We start from the raw sequence: 18,968 nt of genomic DNA, 5'->3' as shown, positions 1-18,968 counted from the left end.
TTTTGGTGTGATTTGTCATATTTTGGTTGACTCTAATAGTTGTGGTCTCAGACTGGTCTGCAGGCGTTGTGAGTTCTCCTGTGAACCTGTAGGAGGCTTTTGCAAAACTCATTGTGAGCATTTTCAACTGGATGATTTTCCCATTTGTCAAATGTTTGGTTTGTTTGTGGGCCCCACGCTTCGCTTCCATCGAGTAGGATGGGTTGTATTACTGATTGAAGTCATTTAAGCCTAATTTAAAATTTGAATGTGAATTTGTCTTTTTATTGCATCAAACGCCCTGCGTGCTTTCTCTCTCAGTCCATTGACAGCTTGATTAAAGCTTCCAGTGGAACTTCCAGTCAGACCTAAATAATTATATTCTGAGCAATTTTCTATTGTATGTGTCCCAATTGTGAAGTCAATATTGTTTGCCTGACATCTGGATCTTTTTTTAAATATCATTGTTATCTCTCTCTCTATAACCCCCTCTCTCTATAACCCTCTCTCTCTCCCCCCCCCTCCCCCACAGGAAGAGGTCCGTCCCCAGGACACAGTGTTAGTGATCGGAGGCGTCGCTGACAGCAGTAAACAAGGCCGTAAAGCTGCCTGGAAGTTTGTGAAGGACAACTGGGAGGAGCTCTACAACCGCTACCAGGGCGGCTTCCTCATATCACGGCTCATCAAGGTACATAAAACACTCTGATGGTTCATGTGGCCCTGAGACATTACCCCTGTGCCTCGAAATGAAAAACTGGGTCAAACAATTGCCATAAAGTTATATATTCATATTATTCTCTATTACTGAGTTTTTCCTATTCCCTAAAACGGCATGAAGCTCAGGTGAGCTCCAGGTAGATCAGCAACATACAGAACCATTTATTCTGCTGAGTGAATTAGTTGGTTAACTTTTCACAATGTCGTTTTTGTTTACTCCGCTCACATGTTTCCTGTCGTCGTGTCTTTGCAGCTCACAGTTAATGGATTTGCTATCGACAAAATGGCTGCTGAAATAAAGGTGAGAGCGCTTCACTTGTTCTGCAGATATTTGGTCTGTTCCTGTGGGTGACATATATTACAAAGAACTTCACATGTTTGACCACTAGAGGGCGGTATGACCTCACAGTACAGACATGTCTGAACATTGAGGTCTACTCTGCAATCACAGCAGCTTTAATAGATACCAAACTTAAACGTTATTGAATGGATTTGAATGTGTTCTGTTTCAACCCAAAATAACCCAGGTGTCACATGACTTTAAATGTTCTGGAAAGTTCCTTATACAGCTTTAGCCTTTTATTTTATCTCATGAAGTCCCTAAGTGACACACTCTGAACAGTCTGGTGGGTCCCTAGGCCAGGTCATGTGACTTTGTGTTGCCATGACAACATGTCTGTCCATGTGCGATGCTAACACATGTGACGGAACTAGCTACTTTTCAAAAGCTTGTTTTTTGTTGCTAAAAGTACAATTCAAGCCATTTAAGAATTAGAATGCTTACATAACATGTCCTTTATTACATTTAACATGTTTTGAACACAATTCTTGATATGAAACAAATAAGATAAATATTGTTGTGACATCGGGACATTAGCCTTAACATTCCTCAGAACATCTGGAGTGACACGCATGCACAATTAGACATATTATTATGATCTGCTCAGTTAATTTAGCTGATTCAATTATATTTACTTCATATATTCTATACTTTTCAGTTCAGAGAATGTTAAAGGTCACCTATTATGCAAAATCCACTTCCTCATGTCTCTTCTACATCAACATGTGTCCCCTCTGTGGAAAGAGACTCTGAAAGTTTCAGGAACAAAGATTCTCTCTTTTTGTCCTGATCCATTTATATAAAAACCTGTCTGAAAATGAGCTGATCAGATTTTGGCCACTTTATGATGTCATAACATAATAATCTCTCAGAGGGGTGTGGGGAGGGGCTCCTTATTTTCATCTAAAGTAACAGACAGAGAATCAGCACTTTGGAAACGGGGCTGAAACAGAGGGGATTATGGGATGCTGCAATGATCTGTTTGGTGTTTCAGCCAATCAGAGACAGGTTCTGGATATATCTGAGACCTGTGATATATTGATGAAAAACAGTATAATAGGGGACCTTTAATAATATTATGACTATCTGTGTCCTCAGAGTTTCTTTGAGAGCCACCCGGCGCCCTCGGCGGAGCGCACGGTGGAGCAGTGCTGCGAGAACATCCTGCTGAACGCCGCCTGGCTGAAGCGCGACGCAGACGACATCTCTCAGTATCTACTGAAGCGCAAAGGCCCCCCCACCGGCTGAGCCCCCGCCCCCCCCCTTCAGCGCGGACCTCCCAGCATCTTAGCTGCCCCCCCTCCCTTCCCCGACTACAGACCAGAGCGTACGCACAGCAGGCTTCATTTCTCTAAAGCCAGGAATTTAACACGGCGATGGAAACACAGAGAGAGACTCTTTCTACGTTAACAGCAAATTCATTTTAGTCAGGAAAGGAATGTAGTTGTACCCCCATTCTGCCCCCCCCCCCCCCCCCCCCCCCCCACAGACACGGTATGACACCGGCGCTCAGCCAATCGCAGACACATCCTCAAAATGATCTCCACCTGACCCTCCATCTCTGCATCATAGCTGAGAAAACTGTGAATCCCCCATTTCCCCCCCCATATTCCCCCCCCCCCCCCCCCCCCCCATTTGTTTTCTCCCCGCTCATTTTGAATGCATGAAGGGTGATTTTCTGCATTTGCTGCTTTTGTTAAATTCTGTTTGTTTTCTGTACAAACAAATGATCTGTTTCATTCCCCCTCCCGCTCTCCGTTAGTCACTCCCTCCTCCTCCTCTGATTGGGCAGAATGGGGTTATAACAGTAGTGTGTGAGTGAGTGTGTGTGTGTGTGTGAGTGTGTGTGTGTGTGTGTTGTAGTTTCCAACAACACTGATTCTCCATTGCTAATAAATGGTTAGGGCGAGGCGAGCAGCGCTAGCATGGTACTACATTGTAAACTGTATAATGCAAGCTTTTTTTTGCGGACGATGTTCCTTTTAAATGAAGTAAGTGAAAAAGGTCATGGTTACCTGTCCCCCCCCCCCCCCCTCCCCCCCCCAAAAAAAACCCAAAGCTCAATATTTAACCCCCCGTTTCTCTATCAGGGAAATGGAAGATATCGGCGTGTTTTATAAGACATCAGATGCAGTGATTTATTTAAATGTTGAGATAATCTTATATTCTAAGAAGAGGGAAAGCGAGAATAATAATAATAATAATAATAAAAAATAGGATCACAACACTTCTCTTCGAGGCCTTTTTCATTCTGTAAGACATCAGGAAACGCCTCGGTGACGAACTCGGAGGCCTTGAAATGGTTCCACTGGTTTGCAGAACACATCAAACTGAAGCGGTGAAGAAAGGAGGTTTCCACGTGCCGTCAAATGTATCTAATGTGACAGATTATGCAGACTTGTTGAGCGAGTATATCTATATAGAATTTACAATTTGATGTGTTTTTATTTTTTGAAAACATCCCGAGCAAGAACCTGTTGTCGAGCCCCCCCCCCCCCCCCCCCATCCCAAAACACCCTGGAACATTTGTTGTTGTTTTTGTTTCTTTTCTTTATTTGTGTTTCAAACTACAGTTGGTGTTCATTAAAGTGAAAAAGGATTATAAAAAAAACAAAATGATGTGAAATTAGTGCAAGTTGATTTTAATGAGCGAGGTGTGAGTGTGCAGGCCTGGAAAACAGATTTGTAATTTATTTTGTATTATCTCACACCGGGGAGGAGATGATCACATTGGATTACAAATGGATGGAGCAGCACTGAAACTGATGAATAACATGTACATATATATAACACCTAATGGAAAATAAAATTGGTTACAGAATGACGTAGATGATTACCGAGAGAAAATCCACGTCTACATATTTTTTGGTTTCGTAAAGTGTCTGTAGTTCAGGCGTTTGGCTTTCATCGTGTTTCATGTTTTCCTGTCTTTTTCGTTCTAATGAATCAGAATTTGGTTCAATATGTGGGATGGGATTGTGGTTCGGACTCATAGAAAGGGGGGTTTCAAGGCTTTTATTGGTCAAACGTGCATAGCTACAGTGTAGTTATGACGATGAAAATCTTAGGTCACAGGCTCCTCCAACACAATAACACAGATAAACACAAAAAAATTGATAAATACAAAAGGAAAAATAGTGAGATAGTGCAAGTGATGGAATGATATTAGATGAATCTGGACAGCTTCAGTCCAATAAAGCAGCTGATACAGATATCTGTTGCTACCAGACATTTATCAGACACATCACTTCTCTAATAATCCTTAAGTAAAGAGGCCCGATTCTGCTTTTTGGGCTTCTCCCTTTCCTGTTAGTGTCGCCCCCCCCCAACTAAATACTAATATACACCGGAACATCAGCAGGAGAGGACTCTTTAAAGTAGAGACACTAAATACTAATATACACCGGAACATCAGCAGGAGAGGACTCTTTAAAGTAGAGACACTACATACTGATATACACCTGAACATCAGCAGGAGAGGACTCTTTAAAGTAGAGACACTACATACTGATATACACCTGAACATCAGCAGGAGAGGACTCTTTAAAGTAGAGGCACTACATACTGATATACACCTGAACATCAGCAGGAGAGGACTCTTTAAAGTAGAGACACTACATACTGATATACACCTGAACATCAGCAGGAGAGGACTCTTTAAAGTAGAGGCACTACATACTGATATACACCTGAACATCAGCAGGAGAGGACTCTTTAAAGTAGAGACACTACATACTGATATACACCTGAACATCAGCAGGAGAGGACTCTTTAAAGTAGAGACACTACATACTGATATACACCTGAACATCAGCAGGAGAGGACTCTTTAAAGTAGAGACACTACATACTGATATACACCTGAGCATCAGCAAGAGAGGACTCTTTAAAGTAGAGACACTACATACTGATATACACCTGAGCATCAGCAGGAGAGGACTCTTTAAAGTAGAGACACTACATACTGATATACACCTGAACATCAGCAGGAGAGGACTCTTTAAAGTAGAGACACTACATACTGATATACACCTGAACATCAGCAGGAGAGGACTCTTTAAAGTAGAGACACTACATACTGATATACACCTGAGCATCAGCAGGAGAGGAATCTTTAAAGTAGAGACACTACATACTGATATACACCTGAACATCAGCAGGAGAGGACTCTTTAAAGTAGAGACACTACATACTGATATACACCTGAACATCAGCAGGAGAGGACTCTTTAAAGTAGAGACACTACATACTGATATACACCTGAACATCAGCAGGAGAGGACTCTTTAAAGTAGAGACACTACATACTGATATACACCTGAACATCAGCAGGAGAGGACTCTTTAAAGTAGAGACACTACATACTGATATACACCTGAACATCAGCAGGAGAGGACTCTTTAAAGTAGAGACACTACATACTGATACACACCTGAACATCAGCAGGAGAGGACTCTTTAAAGTAGAGGCACTACATACTGATATACACCTGAACATCAGCAGGAGAGGACTCTTTAAGTCTCTCTATAACCTGTTGCTGCACTCGTTTACGAGGAAGGATTCAAGTGGACATTTGTTTGTATATTCTGGTTGAGGTCCGAGGATATACAGTTCCTAAATTGTCTTAGTAGCAGTTACTTTGTGGTGAGAAAAGTTGTTATTGAATTGTCATGAGAAACATGTAGTTTCACCGCTTGGACACCAGGGGGCAGAGCAGCTTCTACATTTTGAACTCATCCTAAAAGAGCCTCTCGCCTTTTATCCTAAAGGAGATTGTAAAGATCAGCCAGTAAATAGGAAGAAATTGGAGATAACACAAACAAATTTAAGGGGACATTATTATTTTTCTGAGTTCCTTTAGACCAGTTTAGACTCAACTGAGTTGCGGACCCGTTTAGAGTGGGTCACAGATGTGTGAGTGAAGGGGAAAAAAAGTTGAAAATAAAGAACAGCTGTCAGAACAAAGTGAAAAACAAACAATGGCATAAAATATTATTAATATGTCGGGTAGTAATACATTTATTTATTTTCTTCTCAGAGTGTACCAGAATGCGTAGTTTTATATGTTAGTATTTCTAAAAATCCCCCACCCTCTTCTGGGTTTGGGTTTTCAGCTTGTGTGCCTTTTTATGTTATACAGTTCAGCTTTGATTCCATCATCTCATTAAACCTTTAAAGCATACTTTAGTTCTGTGAAGGGATATAAGGGATATATGCACTGTACTTCACTTTAATTAATATTGTATGCTGAAAAGCGTATAAATTACAGCACGATTTTTTGTTGAATAGATTTGAGTGGTTCAAAATTTCGGGTCGCGATTTATTGACAAAGGAAAAAGTGGGTCCCGAGGCCTGACCAGTTGAGAACCACTGCTTTAGACTACATCTTTTTTCTTTAGGTTTTGAAAAAAAGGTCCCAATCTCTGGGAAGTGGTGTTTAAGGTTGTGCTCATTGTTCCTTCTTCACGGCTGTTTAATCTACAGCAGTACATTATATTCAATAAGATCACATGTCTTTTAGCGTCCTGTCAGACTTTGAGAGTTTCTCAGAGAACACCCTTCAGCTTTGTGATGATTCGTTTCCCAGCTGATCAAGGGGCTTCTCAAAAACTAATGTAGCTTAAAAAGTAGAAGAAATGTGTCGACACATAAAAGAAAACACATCCTTTTATCTCAACAATCCAAAATCAACTCTTCTGGAAAGTAACTAAAGCTGTTTGATAAATGCAGTAACAAGTACTTTGCGTACCTCTGAAAGGCAGAGGAGTAGAAAGCATTAATGATTATAAAATGGGATCCTGAGGTACAGTTTGACCTCTGAACTCATTTTACTGAGGGGTCGTTCTTTGGCCGGTTCATTTATCAGAGCAGCTCATTCAATGAGGGACCAAGGAGACGAAGACAGTGTTAAGAAGAATTAATCAGTTTTTAGTGCTAATTTCATCAGTTACAGAATCTGATTCAATGACTTTGTAAGTAAAAACAATTACAAATCAAAACACATTCCTGTTAACTCTGGCTCAAGTAACAACACAGTATTTACTGCAACAACCACACAATAGGTATTATTAAAGACTCACTTCGGAGGGGGGGGGACAGTGTGAGCCAAACTCACTGATATTCAAGTAACATCATTCCAAAAAATACTCAAGTGACATTATTGAATTACATTCAGAGAAACAAGAACATACAATGATAACTTCCAAACCCCACATATATTAAAATATATAAAAACAGTGTTATAAACCAGCCCTTCAACAGTCAGTAGTTTATCTACAGTAGATGAGGGTCAAGCCTGGTTTCTAGAAGAAGGAGTAGCATCAGGAAGCAGGTGCTAATCAGTAAACACAAAGTAGGCCTGATCTCGATGGGAACGTCAGTAGTTCTGCACGTATTTGGTCACAGTTTGAACGATGTTCCTGAGGAGGACGTGAATGTCTGCAGTCTGAGTGGAGGTACAGATATTTGGTCATTTTAGGCTCATGGAAAACATGATATTTGGGCCGAGGACTCACAACTCACTTTAGGGTCATTCAAAATTAACCCTTCCAGATTGTCAGGAAGTTACTCATCAATTTATTTTCACTTCTGGCAGCTCAGGCATCAAGGTTCACTTCTTATTGGATGTGTTATTTGTTCCTTTTAATCAGCGCTCAGTGGTGCGCTAGAACTTTGAAATCAATTTTTAAATGTCTATTAAACTCTTGATCTAAATATAACTTAAACGTTTTGTTCATTTTGAGGTAACTGTTCAGATATATTGTTAGTTGTTGCAAACTGAACATGCTTAGGCTCCCTGGTGGCAAGAAAAAAAGGCAATTCATAATCTGGGAAAATAAAATGCATTTAAAGCAGATAGATTATGCTAAATTACACGTAAACATTACATTTGACTAAAGGTAATGTGGGACCGAAAATGTCCTGCATTTCTGGAATGACCCTTTTATTGGTCCCATTGTTTTTAATCCTGTATATTTGTACCTCTGCCAGCAGAGAGGATATAATATCTATCTGGTTAGTTTTTCAGCAGGAAAATGGAACATTTAGCAGCGGGTAACTATCAGACAGAGGTTTCTGACCCGTTTCTCTACAGGTCTCCAGTTTCTGCGTCCGTGTTCAGATTTTTATTTTCGCATTCATTCCCCACCGTCTGTTTGTCTGTCCTTCCCTCCTCTGAGCGTCTCCATCCATCCCTCTGAAAGAGAGAAACCAAGTTTGGGAGAGATGTCAAATGAAAAAGTGATATAACAAATTCATGTGTCATCTCAATCTTACTTTATAAATCTAAAACTCAGACATGAAGCATGTGATATTTCATGTAAAGACAAAACTGCAATGTTTACAGCCAAAAAGCAGCACACATAGTATGTATGGAATAAAGCAAAACCAAAATGTTCCGATTGTCGCTCACTGGATATGTTCCCCTTTCCGGATCATTCTGTGAGATGGTTGTGAGGGAAAACCCCAGCAGATCAGCAGTTTCTGAAATGCTCAGACCAGCCCGTCTGCCACCAGCCACCATGCCACGTTCAAAGTCACTTAAATCACCTTTCTTCCCCGTTTGATGCTCTGTTTGAACTTCACCAGGGTTGCGGTCCAATAGTCAAAACATCAGCTCCTAACGTCTATCCCTATCGTCTATTCCTTGACCTCTGTGTGAAAGGTCACGGGGTTAAGGGATAGTGGATAGGAGAATTCAAAAGGATTTAGGAGAAGAGACTGCGGTACTTTAGAGAATCCGACTGCACTTTCACTATCCGACGTGTTTATGATGCGCCAGCGGACGTCATAAATGTGCGCCTGCTGCTGTGGGGAAACTATGGAAACTACAGTTTTCTATACAGCGGACTACAACATGGATGTTTAATAAGAACGAGGGACTACTGTAAACTCATCTAGAGACTCTGCACCGTGCTCTGATGCTGTTGTTTTATGCTTTATGAACGGGGACAACAGAGAAACATATTCTTCATGACCAAAGTTGGAATTGAAATAAAAAAGGAAAGTGAAACTTATGCTCGTCTCCCTCTCCCTCCGGTCCACATTAATACAAATGATCCCAATACGTATGATTGTATGAAAAGATCTTAAAATCAATACAAATGTATTTATTATAAACGTTAGTCCTTAACATCTATCACTGTGTATATCACCATTCAGACATCTTTTAAAAGTTGAACAAACCCCACACAGCTCAGTAAAGACTGTGAAATGTTGACTTTATTTGATCATTTCAGTAAAAACTAACGTTCATATTTCTCTTTTTGATTATAATACTGATGAACGTTCAAAACAAAGCACTTTGGCAACTTACCACATACGTTTTAAAATGCTTATTAAGCACCGTAACTTTCATGATATCATTTCTCGTTCATAATCGATTGTTTCCGTGAACGGCCGACTGTTGGGTGACGGCAAATGCTGCGGCCGTAAGGCATTGTGGGGCAGCATTTTCTCCTCTCCTTTCGGTTAGGGAGGTCCAGTGGTTCCTAAACTAAAGGAGGTTATAAAGGAAGTTTGAAACCTCCTTTCCTTTTAATTTAGAGAATTCGAACGGCACTTATCATGGCTGCCACTGAGGGACTTCCGGGTCATTTCACTCCGTTAGGAAGGTTCCTAAGCTAAATGGACTATTCGACCGCAACCCGTGTCCTCTTCACCATGTCTACATGCCTCAATGCAGTGGATGCTGCCACGTGATTGGCTGATTAGATATTTGCCTTAACGAGCAGTTGAACAGGTGTACCTAATGAAGTGGCCAGTGAGTGTGTTTGGTCAGACATATTGTGATATTTGTTTTGTTTTTTAACTTACGGATCTTCCCTCTCTTCAGAACCAGCAGAACAACGAGAACGCAGAGAATCAGGAGAACTGTGAGAATGATAGCAGCACGACCAGCCTCTCTGTTTGAAGCATCTGGAATACAATCAGAGGAGATTTCAGTTCACAAGAAGAGCCAAGGTGATGCAGTTTCACATCAACTCCCACTATCAGACTGTCCTTTACCCAGAGGGACAAAGACACTACATTTTTCTACAGAGGTTTTTAAATAATGTACCATTTCTCTCTCCAGCTGGAGGTGAGGTTGTGCTGGAGTCGTTCCTCTTGGTCTGGTTCTCTTGCTCCTTTGTTACTGTTTCAAAGGAGAGAGGTCTTATTGAGGGACAACAGGAGTCATTATCTGCAGATTCATTAAGTGACTGTTCAACAAGAAAATGACTACAGGCCTTGAAAGAGTCAAGTGAGGAAAAAAACCTTTAAAAACAATAAATCTGTCAAAACCCTTTTCCCCTTCCTGTTTCTTAAAGTCATAAACACACATTGTAATGTTTAAGGTGAGTTTTGGGCTTTGAGTTTTGTGGGGTTTGTTGGTTGTTATCAAAAGATGCTGATATGCTGGTAATTGTTTTGCCTCTCAGAGCTTCCAGGCTGTTCAGTATTAAACTCTTACCGACGGTGAGGTGAGTCGAACATCTGACCCCCAGCTGTGGGAGGTAGACTTCATAAGGTCCATTGTTAGACAGAGATACGTTGGAGATGGTCAGAGTCAGGACTCCTCTGGTCAGGTCTCCATGATTCAGAGTGGTTCTGTCTCTGTACTCAAGCATCTGGGAATCAGGGTCGTCGCGCCGACTTCGATAAACATGAACTTGGCGGGTGAGCCCTCTATTCCAATCCACTGTGTAAAAGGACAGGTCGATGGGGGGGTCCAGACGACACTGAAGAGTCGCTGATCCTCCCTCCACGGCCTCGACGGGCTGAGGGAAGACATGCAAGAGGCAGTGCTGCGGGAAAAAAAGAGAAAGAAACATTTTCAAAAGAAAAGCTATCCTTTTTTAATCATTCAGATTGAACCATGTTAAAAACAGACGCTCTCCTTAGAAAACAAAAACTCACATCAAAAAACTGCAGTAAAATTATTCATCCATATTATCTTCCACCTTCACTGAGATACATTTCCTGATCATCATGCCAAATATTTCTATTTTCTTTACAAAATCCCACTTTAGTTTTTTATGAGGAAAAGACATACCCATATAAGTAAGGAAGAGTAACCTAGAAACTTTTTTCCCCTTGATAACTCTCAAAAGATATGATTTCCTCACTTTGTTATGAATTGTGTTCACTTAATGCCAATGATATTTTTCATTACAAAAAAGTACATTAATACGTTTTAAAGCCTGTGAAGAAAAGCATTTTAAAAAGTCTTCTGATTTTTAACCACTTTCAAGAAAGATGCTCTCCTGTGCTTTGGGGACAAAAGGGCAAATTATATTTATTATATATATTAGAATTATATTCCACTTTTTTCCAGCAGAGTGAGGGAATACCCTTGAATTAGTCTAGTTGCCAGCAGTGTGAACCCAGTAATGTTGAGTACCTTAAAGTTTTATCATTCATCATCTCGCACTTCATATTTGAAATCAAATATGAAGTGCTTTATAAATGGAACCCATTATTATTATCATAGAAAGGTACAGACTCTCAAATAAAGTTAGCGACTCACCTGAGATGATTTCAGCAAACAGCAAAAAAAGTACGAGTTGATTCATCATCAAATCCAGGAGAGAAATTGGCCTTCTGCACTTTCGTCCAGACATGCACCCTCTCTCCTGGCTGTCAAACTACAGGGTGAGTGACCGCGGTTTCGTCCAGACATGCACCCTCTCTCCTGGCTGTCAAACTACAGGCATTAAAACCTGTCATTTAAACCGCTTTCATGCAATGGACCCAGACACAATGGTCTAAATTGGTGAAGTAAAAAGATAATTGTTTAAAATAGTTAGTAGATATCCGTCCCCTTTGAAGCCTCAACGATGACTTTCAGAGAAAAGTAGTGAGAGTCTTCCTGTGTGCTAAAGTGTTCATTATCTCTGATATCAGGAGCATGTTCTGTGTTCGTCTGCTCGGAGACTGTTCTAGAAACTGAGGAGCTCTCCAAACAGCTCTGCTTTAAAGCTGTGCCATCTCTCTGATCAACTTAAAGAACAGGTTTCAATGCAATAGGAACAACATCTATACACAATTACATTTAATTTATAATGGTTTTTATTTTTGAAGACATTTTGTTGGATGTCCGTCCTGAAAGAGAAACCCTTCCTCTTTTTCAGTTTTCTGGGAAGTTTTTCTGGGGACCGAGGGTTCATAAGTTTTACAGATTGTAAAGCGCCCAGTGACAAAATGTGTTATTTCGGCTATTGAGGTAGAATATATTTTAACAAACAGAGTACAACATCAAAAACAAAACAAATCCAACAACAGGTAAATAAAAAGAGAAAAGGTCCAAAGCAGATTTCTGGCAAATAGTATAAAACTTTATTCAAACGACTTTTTTAAGAATAAATGCAGTTTTGACAGGTTCAAATAGAGCTGAATTAACAAAGCCACAAACTGTTATTTACACACATAGCAAAGACAAATGAGGACATAAAGAAACATTCAGAAAAAACTAACAATCAGCCTGTCCAACTAGATCAGGGGTCGGCAACCCCTGGCACGCGTGCCACCAATGGCACGCGGCACCGTAACCAGTGGCACACTCGGAATAAGTGGAATAAGTGTACAAAATATTTATTTTATTTTCGGATCCTGAACGAGACCGCCACCAGAGCGCGTCTCCCCGTTACGGACCGTCTCCACAGCAGCGTTAAAAAACTCTTGGAGGTGGGCGTATCTGAGGCTTGGGGATTTTTTTGCGATCAACCAATCACATGAATCTCCCGCCCGCGACATACGAAGCAAAAACGTTTGAAGTAAACTGGATATAAACTCCCCAAACAGGCGAAAACCTACCACTGTCTCTGCCACCTCCCTCCATGCCTGGCTCCTCCGGTTTATATCCCGGTAGGTCTGGTCATAAAGCACCGGGTGATTCCCTACCGCTAATTTCTCCTCCATTTTTTGGAATATGAGGAAATGACCTGCGGTATGTCTCTCCCAGCTTACACGCGGTTTGATTGGCTAGAGCTTGAACTGTCAGATTTGCGTACACGGGATTTGATTGGCTGACGCTTCCACCTCAGCCTCAAAAATTGAACATTGTTCAACTTTGAATCCTGAAAATCTCCGCTCGCCTGCCCACAATGCAGTTCGGCGAAAAGTGAGGGAAAGTGACGTCACCCCATTCAAAGTGAATGGGCAGAAGCGTTTCAAGATTTTTTTAACGCTGCTGTGTAGACGGTCCGTTACGCAGCCTACACACGGCGGCGTGCGTTGCCGCTTGGCGGTGGGCGTGTCTTGAGCTTGGGGAGTTTACGCGAGCAACGCGACCATCAACCAATCACATGAATCTCCCGTGTCTCTCCCAAAGGGCTGGAAAATTGAAGAAGTGACCAGAAAGTCTGGTTTGTCAGCTGGAAAAAGCGATGTCTATTATTTTAAGTACTAAACGAACGGGGGCTTGCAAAACGTTTAGCTGCTGCAGGACACAAGAGTTTGCGGAAACAAGACAGGAGTTGATAATTGGAAGGGGGGGTCTGTGTAAAGTTTGTGATGGGAAGGGGGGGGGGGGGGTTTCTGTTTGCAGCGGGGTAAAAAGGCTTTAAAAAAGCTCCCGTGTATGAATCTCACCATAGACATTAATGTCTAAAAAGCGATTTTTAATTAATGTCTATGGTGCTATTTTATGCAACATTGCATGGTGGCTAAATATACTGTCTATGCCTGCTGTCCATTCAAACGAAGTAAACTGGATATAAACTCCCCAAACAGGTGAAAACCTACCAATTTCACCCACTGTCTCTGCCACCTCCCTCCATGCCTGGCTCCTCCGGTTTGTATCCGGTAAGTGAACAGGGACTGAAAGCACCGGGTGATTCCCTACCGCTACGATTATTTTCTCCTCCATTTTTTGGCATATGAGGAAATGAACTGCGGTCTGGCTCTCTCAGCATACACGCGGTTTGATTGGCTAGCGCGTGAACTGTCAGATTTGCATACGCGGGATTTGATTGGCTGCCGCCTCCGCCTCAGCTTCAAAAGTAGAACATTGCTCTACTTTTGCAGCGAGCACCGCGAGGAAAGCTACGCTTTGCTCCCAGAATGCAGTTCGGCGAATCGTGACGTCACCCCATTCAAAGTGAATGGGCAGAAGCGTTGAAGAGTCACCACATGCCGCCGTGTGTAGGGGCCGTTACCTGCAGAAGGAAGCCATGCACGCAACGCAGCCCCACTCTCTTTAACTCCAGGCGACTTTCTGCCGCTTTCCTCCGTAATGCAGTGCTGATAGTTTCACCACAGAGGAAAGCACTTCACAAATTGCAGTACCCATAAGGAGCTGTAAAAATACCGCAGTTTTTGCGTGGCGATCGATATCGGCCAATACTCACTCTCTGCCGATCGATCGGTGCTCTCTGGCCCCTACACACCAGGCCGATATCGGCCGTCTTGCGTTGTTGGGCGAAAACGGGTTCCTTGTCGCCCAAAGTAAATTTGATGTGTCCCGAACCCTCGGCCGTGACACGCCTTATTTGGCCTTTCACGGTCGACACCCGGCCAACAAGCTATCGGGCCAAGAAACCACTCTGATCAGCTGTTCAGCTAGCAAATGAGAAGCGAAACGGAAGTGAGGGACGTAAACAAACGATTTAAGGCACAAGACAGCAGCTAAACCCCAGCAGGTGATACTTAAAGACATCAAACATAGCCCTTAAATGTCCTCTCTTACCTCCCACACATAGCAGGGACATCTCTGATATCGGCGGGAGCGTCCCCGGCTGTCCTCTGCTGAAAGCTCCGTGATTTGTTTGGTCAAGTCCGGTTCATCTCATCGTAAATTTAGCAAGAAGTGGCCATTATTACATTGCTGACTCAATAAACTACACACCCGCCAGAACACTGCGATCATCAGATGCAGGTCTATTAACTGTGATTTTATAGTATGTCTGCACTTTATGTGCTCATTTCATCATTCATGTATTTTTATATTCTAAAACATGTTTTCGATGGACGAGAGTGAAAATGGAACGCACACGCTATTTGTTTGTTTATATCAGTCTGTTCTTCTTCTCTGTCTTCCGGTTGTTGCCTATTTTGAATGACGAATACACACTACCGCCGCCTGCTGGTAAGGAGAGTTATTGCCACTCACGCATGCGCAGTTCGTACGTGCTCGGCTGAAGTCTTTGCGGTGATTTCCAGTGCGACACACGGCCAAGACGCAGGAGAACTCGTCGATGGAACTGTCGGTGTTGGGTGTCGGCGAGTTCTCTGGTGACTGCCTGGTGTGTCAGGGCAAAAGGCTGATCGCGAGACGTAAAATACATGACACTTTTCTCTGTGTGCGGCAAAACAAGCTCGCCAAAATGGCTTCACCAGTCTGGCAGTATTTTAAGGTGTCCGAAAAAGACAGTAAAATAGCTGTATGCAACGTGTGTGTGAAGCAGAAATCCTGCAGCTCCACCCGCTGTGACGGACCGGTGAGCGGAGCAGAACACACAAGAGTTAGACCTAACACACTTAGCTATTTTATCTACCTCTGGAACAAGCTAAACTAGTTATACATATATTTATTCTTCACTGTCACTCATTACTGGATCAGTGAGCTGCATGAGATACTGACAGGCTGTCAGGGGAGAGAGAGAGGGAGAGAGGAAAAGAGAGCGCTTCCGCTCATTTCTCCCGTGTTATTATCCAAAATTAATGTAAACTTGAATAATGTAGGCTACTTAATTTGAATGTAACAATTATGTTGGTTGTTGTTTGTGGAAGCGCCAGTGAATGAGCCCCATTAACTGAGTTTTAAACATCACTTTTCACGAGTGTTTTCGTCGAGCTCTTCAACCCCCCCACAGCGGCTTCAGAGAAGAATCAGAGGACAGCAGGAGAGTAGAGATGGGCGAGTCCTGATTCATCCGGATCCTAGAAATGAGCTGGTCATGACGAGTCTCCCCTCTCCATTAACCCGAGTCCTTGAGTCCCACACTTGGTGTGACGTACAAATTAAAACTATAAATTGCGTCACTCGCTACTCTCTTTATAACATGTAAAATCACATTACAACGTACCCCAAGTCCATCTACCTACCCTTTAGCAAGTATACAGTCACAGGATAGCTGCCAGAAGTGATCGTTTGGCTCAGGGGAGGGGACGCGGATCAGTGAAACTTCCTGCAGACTCGTGGGGACTCAGAGGAGCCGACGGCTCCAACAGCAGACTCGCAGATTCGCAGATTCGCAAATCCTGACTCGCTGCAACACACAGCGGATCAGACTCGTGCGGACTCGGAGCCGTAACCATATAGCAGCAGATCCAGAGATCCAGCAGACTCGTCCTCATGCACGAGTCCACAGCAGACTCGGATTCGCAAATCCTGACTCACTGTTCTGCAACACACAGCAGAGCAGACTCGTGCGGACTCGGAGCCGTATATAGCAGCAGATCCAGAGATCCAGCAGACTCGTCCTCATGCACGAGTCAACAGCAGACTCAGATTTGCCAAATCGCCAAATACCCCTTTTTTTTGTGATCAACATTTTTTATTAAAGCAAAATACACTGTGTAGCGGAGATTAATATAACGTCAGTTTAATAGATAGATAGATAGATAGTACTTTATTGATCCCAAATTGGGAAATTGTTGTTGTTACAGCAGCATAAGGCATTTTACAATAAAACAAAACTACAAAATATACAAGAATAGAAATAAAAATAAAATAAAATATAAAATATACATGTCGAAATAGAAAATATACATGCAGATATTATATATATATATATATATTCAAAATATATGGAATAATAATATGCTCGTGAAATGCAACAACTTTTCGGTTTCACCAATAGGATTTCTACGGTCTTGGTGATGCTGACTCATATGACTCAAATGACTCGTATGATCCGGATCTCTTCAATGACTGACTCAGAAGACCCTGAGTCCGTAAAATGATCTGGATTTGCCATCTCTACAGGAGAGAATAACTCTGACATCATTCACTAAAACCTGTTATCATTTAAAGAGACTATACACCGGACACTTTGAGGAACTCCAGGGGGTCCAAACTTTCTTCACTGATACAGAAAAACACACGAAGCGCTGGGCCCCTCACTCTGGGCCGACCCTGGGCATATAGGCAGTATAGGCGAATGCTAAGGGCCATCAACCCATATGGGGGGCGCCGAAAATTAGGGGGAAGAAAAAAATAATGTTTGCTAATCAATAGTTATATTTAGAGTTAACGTCAATTACGGTTACTCCCACCTTAAATTCAGGGACATTTGGAAAGATTATTCAGATGTTACCTCACCTGTTATATTTTCATCTGTTGAGGCGAGCACATGTTCGCCCTGCTTGCAGTAATAGGCTAGTGATAATGTCATTCAAATGCTATTCCTTTTACATCCCCTCCATTATTTATAGTTGTAGGCTTTTATTGTATTGCCTTACAGTTTATGCTGTCTAAAGTATGTTCAATAGTGTAAAGTTCACATCGGTGTTAAAATGCTCGTCACTACTGTAAATACTGCATACCTTAGCCTTTATCGTTAATATGCTATATCACACTGTAACTGCTTCTTTGCCATCTGGTGAGTCGCTGAATCTACAGGTGCATCTAAAAGAATAACTATCATAGAACTGTTTTTCTTTCATTTCATTTAAAATGAAACATTCATATATCCTAGATTCATTATGCATTAAGTGAAATATTTCAAGCCTTTTTTGTTTTAATTGTGATGATTACAGTTTACAGATCATGAACATCAATAATCCTGTATCTCTAAATAGTATAATATTAGATAAGACCAATCAAACAGGATTTATGATACAGATATTTCGACCTTCTGAAAAGTTTGTTCATTTATACTCAATACTTGGTCGGGGCTCAGGGTTAGGGTTATGACAGATAAATGCACATGTTGTACATGGTATATGGAGGCAATATATGATATTGTGAGCTGCTCCTGTAATCTGATTTCTATATTATGTCTTAGGTCTAGCAAATATGATGCATCTCTTGATGGTCACAGATACTTCAGATGCACTTTTGAAATATTTTGGGCCACATACCACCTCAGCAGAGCCCTGCAGCAGCATCAAGCGCTCCTGTCCCCTCCACCTCAGCAGAGCAAGTGATACCATGTGGTCTCAAAACAGCTGTCTTATGATGATGATAGATGAAGAAAGGCAAGGAGAGTCAGGCTAAGGTAAGGTGTTGAGGTGTTAGATTGAGGCCTTGAGTATTTCATTTGTAGACAGTTGGAATAAATGTTAATAGCGGTAAAAACCAGTGGTTTTTGTAAAATCTATTATTTGGGTTATATAGTTTTTGTGTCCAGTTATAAAAACACGGGCACCACAAACCACATATTTTAAGGGGCATCAAGAGCTCGTGTCCCCTCCACCTCAGCAGAGCCCAGGGAGGCGTGTGGCGCAGTGGGTTGTGCGTTGGTGTTGGGATCAGGGGGTCACAAGTTCAAACCCCACTGCAGTCAGCAAGTCATTGGGTGTTTCTCAATCGCGAGTAAAGCTGCTTCAGAGCCACTATTTCAAGCATACTACGTCATCGAGTGCCGCCGAAGTACTGTTCCAATCTCCAGCATACTTGGAAATCTACCGAGCCCGGCGTACTCCGTTTGGAGAAATATCGAGTCTGCACATGAGTAGACTCCGCGGTCTTAAAATCCCCACAATGCTTTGCGCACGGACCAATTTCCCCAAATCTGTGGCGGAAGATGTAAGAGGCGGGGCCTCTCATATGACGCACACCTGCACACTTGCTAGCCTGTTCCACTCTTTGTTTTCCGAATGGCAGGAAGTATTCTTGACTCGCTTCTGAAGCAAGATGCTCGGCAGACATGTGCTACCAAGCAAGCGTACTCGCGATTGAGAAACACCCATTGTGTCCCTGAGACACTTCACCCCAAATTGGCCACAGTATTGAGTATGTAAGTCGCTTTGGATAAAAGCATCTAACAAGTAACACGTAATGTAATGTGG

At 42.1% G+C, this 18,968-nt stretch overlaps 2 protein-coding genes across 2 annotated transcripts in view; one reads left to right on the top strand and one right to left on the bottom strand.

Moving 5' to 3' along the window:
* npepps (aminopeptidase puromycin sensitive) overlaps positions 1 to 2,659 on the top strand; it is a 32,835-nt gene extending 30,176 nt beyond the window's left edge. Inside the window, exons 21-23 of the mRNA XM_034129811.1 lie at positions 512 to 667; positions 950 to 997; positions 2,135 to 2,659. Of these exons, the coding sequence (XP_033985702.1) occupies positions 512 to 667; positions 950 to 997; positions 2,135 to 2,284 (354 nt within the window). The 3' untranslated portion in view covers positions 2,285 to 2,659. The remainder of the gene's footprint in view (positions 1 to 511; positions 668 to 949; positions 998 to 2,134) is intronic.
* Positions 2,660 to 7,583: 4,924 nt separating this feature from the next.
* LOC117481984 (myelin-oligodendrocyte glycoprotein-like) lies at positions 7,584 to 18,110 on the bottom strand. The gene is made up of 5 exons (XM_034129930.1): positions 18,039 to 18,110; positions 10,486 to 10,819; positions 10,093 to 10,167; positions 9,849 to 9,950; positions 7,584 to 8,229 (listed from the first exon to the last, which is right to left on the bottom strand). The coding sequence occupies exons 1-5, from the start codon at positions 18,108 to 18,110 to the stop codon at positions 8,171 to 8,173; spliced, it is 642 nt and encodes a 213-aa protein (XP_033985821.1). The 3' UTR covers positions 7,584 to 8,170.
* Positions 18,111 to 18,968: the final 858 nt, after the last annotated feature.

Source organism: Trematomus bernacchii, unplaced genomic scaffold, assembly GCF_902827165.1.
Source record: "Trematomus bernacchii unplaced genomic scaffold, fTreBer1.1, whole genome shotgun sequence".
Taxonomy (NCBI): domain Eukaryota; kingdom Metazoa; phylum Chordata; class Actinopteri; order Perciformes; family Nototheniidae; genus Trematomus; species Trematomus bernacchii.
This window is presented reverse-complemented; position numbering and strand designations above follow the sequence as displayed.

Bases quoted from the DNA above. Each gene is read 5' to 3' on its own strand.
- LOC117481984 (XM_034129930.1), bottom strand. From the start codon at position 18,110: ATGGTATCACTTGCTCTGCTGAGGTGGAGGGGACAGGAGCGCTTGATG. The intron at 10,820-18,038 runs GTATGTGGCCCA...TTTTTCCCGCAG, and splicing joins TGCAGGGCTCTGCTGAGGTG to CACTGCCTCTTGCATGTCTT. The intron at 8,230-9,848 runs GTAAGTTAAAAA...TCTCTCTTTCAG, and splicing joins TCTGAAGAGAGGGAAGATCC to AGGGATGGATGGAGACGCTC.